The sequence below is a fragment of the Ailuropoda melanoleuca genome, chromosome 2, assembly GCF_002007445.2.
Source record: "Ailuropoda melanoleuca isolate Jingjing chromosome 2, ASM200744v2, whole genome shotgun sequence".
Taxonomy (NCBI): Eukaryota; Metazoa; Chordata; class Mammalia; order Carnivora; family Ursidae; genus Ailuropoda; species Ailuropoda melanoleuca.
The window spans coordinates 27699905-27703212 of record NC_048219.1 but is presented as its reverse complement, the minus strand read 5'-3'; the positions used below and the strand labels follow the sequence as shown (position 1 = coordinate 27703212).

Below are 3308 nucleotides of genomic sequence, written 5' to 3'. Positions count from 1 at the left end.
GAGCTGCTTTCAGTGGCCACTGAGTCTCCTCAGTCCTTGCCTTGCACTTCCAAGGCAAAGCCTAAAGCAACTGCCAAAGTTAAGATGAAGAGAACAGCCAGGAGAGGGGTGGCAGTCAGCCATCCTGCCCTAAGATTCCTTAACAATAAAATAATAATGATGATGATGATGGTGATGATAGCTGACACAGAGTGCTTTCCATGTGCCAACACTGTTCTAAGTACTTTGCATGGACTAAGTAATTTAACCCCCTCCCCAAACTCTACACTGCTTCTCTTTCTGTTCCTTATGGCAGAGCTGCAGGAGAAGTAGGAGTCAACTGTAGGCCAGGCAGACCAGTATAACTGGGTCCAAAGCAGAGCTGGGTGGGTTTACTGGGGAAAGCCCTCATTTATCCACCAGTCTCCAAAGTACCTTTGATCATCCCCACCCCCACCTTTCACGGGAAAGAGGCTCGAGAAAAGGATGGTGCAGAGACATTTATTGGATGTTTATGGGGTTGGTCCACATGGGTCTAGTTTTGGGACAGGGACCTCCTGAGGGCTGCCTGGGATGTCACTGGCAGTCACTGTGGCCATGAAGCAGTGCTGGAGCAGGCGTTTGGGGTCCACAGCCTGCTCCTCGTTGTAGTCTAGCCGTGGGTTCAGGAAGGGGTGATTCTGCCCAAGAATGCTCACTCCTGGCACGTCCATCGAATTGCCTGCATTTCCACCTTGGCAGTCAGGGGGCGCCTCCTCCTTGGCGTCTGGAAAACAGCAAGCGGAAGGCATTCCTCTTATAAACCTTCCTCCCCAACAGTCTCACACACGCCCTGGCTAACTTTCCTGACGCTTACCTTGGGCAGGACTGAGCTCAGCCTTAAATGCATCATTTGCTTAATAAATATTTATTAACAACATACTACATCATTCACTAGGAGCTAATGAACTTAGAGTCTAGTGGGGGAGACAGACAATAAACAATTGTCAGGAAAAAATGAAGACTTGACCTTGATCATAAACCCATGAGGTAGGTACTATTAAAAACTCATTTTATAGGTGAGGGTACAGGCTGATTACACAGCTAGCATTCAGAGAAGTGCTGGAAAAATTTAAAACATACATTATTCTCTTCTTTAAGAACAGATTCCACTCTTCACCTACTGATTTATCCCCTCCTCCTCTTGTACATGAGCTTGAAAGGAGGCTAACTTGGCCTTAGTGTTCCCCACTTCCTGTTCATGACTTATTCTGCCGAAATTTACTTGGTTTCTGCTCCCAGCATACCTCAAAATGTTTTGTCACTAAATCCCACAGTCACTTACAAATCCTTATGTTCCTTGATTTATCAGGAACATTTGATAAAATTGAACATTCCTGCCTTTTTGGATAAAATGTGTATCAAGCGTTCAGGGGTACCTGGCTGGCTCAGTTGGTGGAGCGTGTGACTCTTCCTCTCAGAGTTGTGGGTTCAAGCCCCATGTTAGATGTAGAGATTACTTTAAAATAAAATCTTAAAAAAAAAAAAAAGCACATCAAGTGTTCAAGTCAGAAATGTGAGTCACCAAGTCCCGCTCTTTCCACCAATTACCGTCTTCCATAGTCACCCATTTCTCTACATCTTCAAGGCCACCACCCTCGGTCAGGCTTTCATCTTCTTCCTCCCAGACCACTGGAACAGCCTCTAGTTGGGGCTCCTTCAGTCTACCCTCCAGCTGTAGCCAGAGAGAGCTTTCTAAAGTCAAGTGAGTACATGTACTGTTCTTTCTCAAAAGCCTTCAGTGTCTTCCCATTACCTGTCACCCTTGGGGTGGCATTCAAGGCTCTTCACATACTGGCCCTATTCCTTCTCTTTGGCTTCATTCTATCACTCTTCCCTTAAGAACTCTATGTTTGTGACACCAAGGTTTTCATTGTGCCATAAATAGCTCCATTCCTTTTCATCTCTGATTTTTTGCTTGTGCTGTTTCTTCTGACCAGAATGACATATTATACCTTCTCTGTCTAGAAAACTCCTTTGCTTTAAGACCCATTGATGGGGGATACGCAGGAAGAATGATGCCTCTGAAACCAGGGGAAGAGTGAATTTTAAGAAGGAAGTTATATTGGACATTAGAGTTGGCTACCTAACATTCCTTCCACCTCTTCCCATCCGGTAATAGCAATTATATTTGGGTGGTATTGGCCCATCCCAGCTCTAGGAGTGGGGCCTGGCTAATCTCAGCCAATCAGATAATCCCGTTCCAAGCCCAGGGACTGCTGGTAGCCAACTTTCTACCATAAGAAAAGTCAGCCTGAGGAGTAAGCCAACTCAAAATAGAGGGTAGAGTTGAAAAAATTTTAAAGGATGGAGCCACAAGCCTGACCACATAGTGAACTTCTATTCAAACCATGCAGAAAGCCCACCTTACTTTTAGACTTCTCACCTACAAAGCCAATAAATTTCCTTTTTTCTTGTTTGTTTTGAACTTTCTATTTTTAAATAATTGAAGACTCATAAGAAGTTACAAAAATAGTACACTTACCCTTCACCTAGCTTTCCCTAATGATAACATCTTAAATAACCATAGAATAACTTCAAAACTAGGAGACTGACAGATTAACTAAACTACAAATCCTCTTCAATTTCTACCAGTTTTTATATGTACTCTTTTTTTGGTGTATGGTACTATCAAGGTTTATCACATATATAGATTTACATAATCACTGCCCCAGTCAGGATAAAGAGTCTTCCAGCACCACAAAGAAACTTCCTCATGCTTCCTCTTTATACTCGGACCTTCATCCTAAACCTAACTCCTGGTAACCACTAACCCGTTCTCCATTACTATAATTTTGTCATACCAGAAGTGTGATATAAACGGAACTATATAGTATACAATCTTTTAAGATTGGCTTTTTTTCACTCTATATAACACGCCTGAAATCCATTTAAGTTGTTGTGTGTATCAATAGTGCATTCCTTTTTATGGCTGCATATATTCCATTGAACACAATCTGTTCATTGAAGGACTTTTGGGTTGTTTCCAGTTTTTGTCAATTACAAATAAAGCTGCTATGAACATACATGTATAGGTATTGTGCAGACATACATTTTCATTTCTCTAGGATAAATACGTAGGAGTGTAATTGCTAATTTGTATGGTATAGTGGGCCGAATGGTAGCCCCCAGATATAAGGTCCTAATCTCTGGAACCTGTGAATGTTACCCTATATGGTAAAATTTTGCAGATGTAATTAAATTAAGGGTTTTTTTTTCCCCTAAAGATTTTATTTACCTATTTGACAGAGGGTGGGGGGAGAGCACAAGCAGGGAGAGCTGCGGCGGGG

At 42.5% G+C, this 3308-nt stretch overlaps 1 protein-coding gene across 1 annotated transcript in view; it reads right to left on the bottom strand.

The window, feature by feature from the left end:
- Positions 1 to 472: 472 nt before the first annotated feature.
- The window catches only part of SHISAL2A (shisa like 2A), a 16185-nt gene continuing 13349 nt past the window's right edge, over positions 473 to 3308 (bottom strand). The window contains exon 3 of the mRNA XM_019795842.2: positions 473 to 745. Within this exon, the coding sequence (XP_019651401.1) occupies positions 492 to 745 (254 nt within the window). The 3' untranslated portion in view covers positions 473 to 491. The remainder of the gene's footprint in view (positions 746 to 3308) is intronic.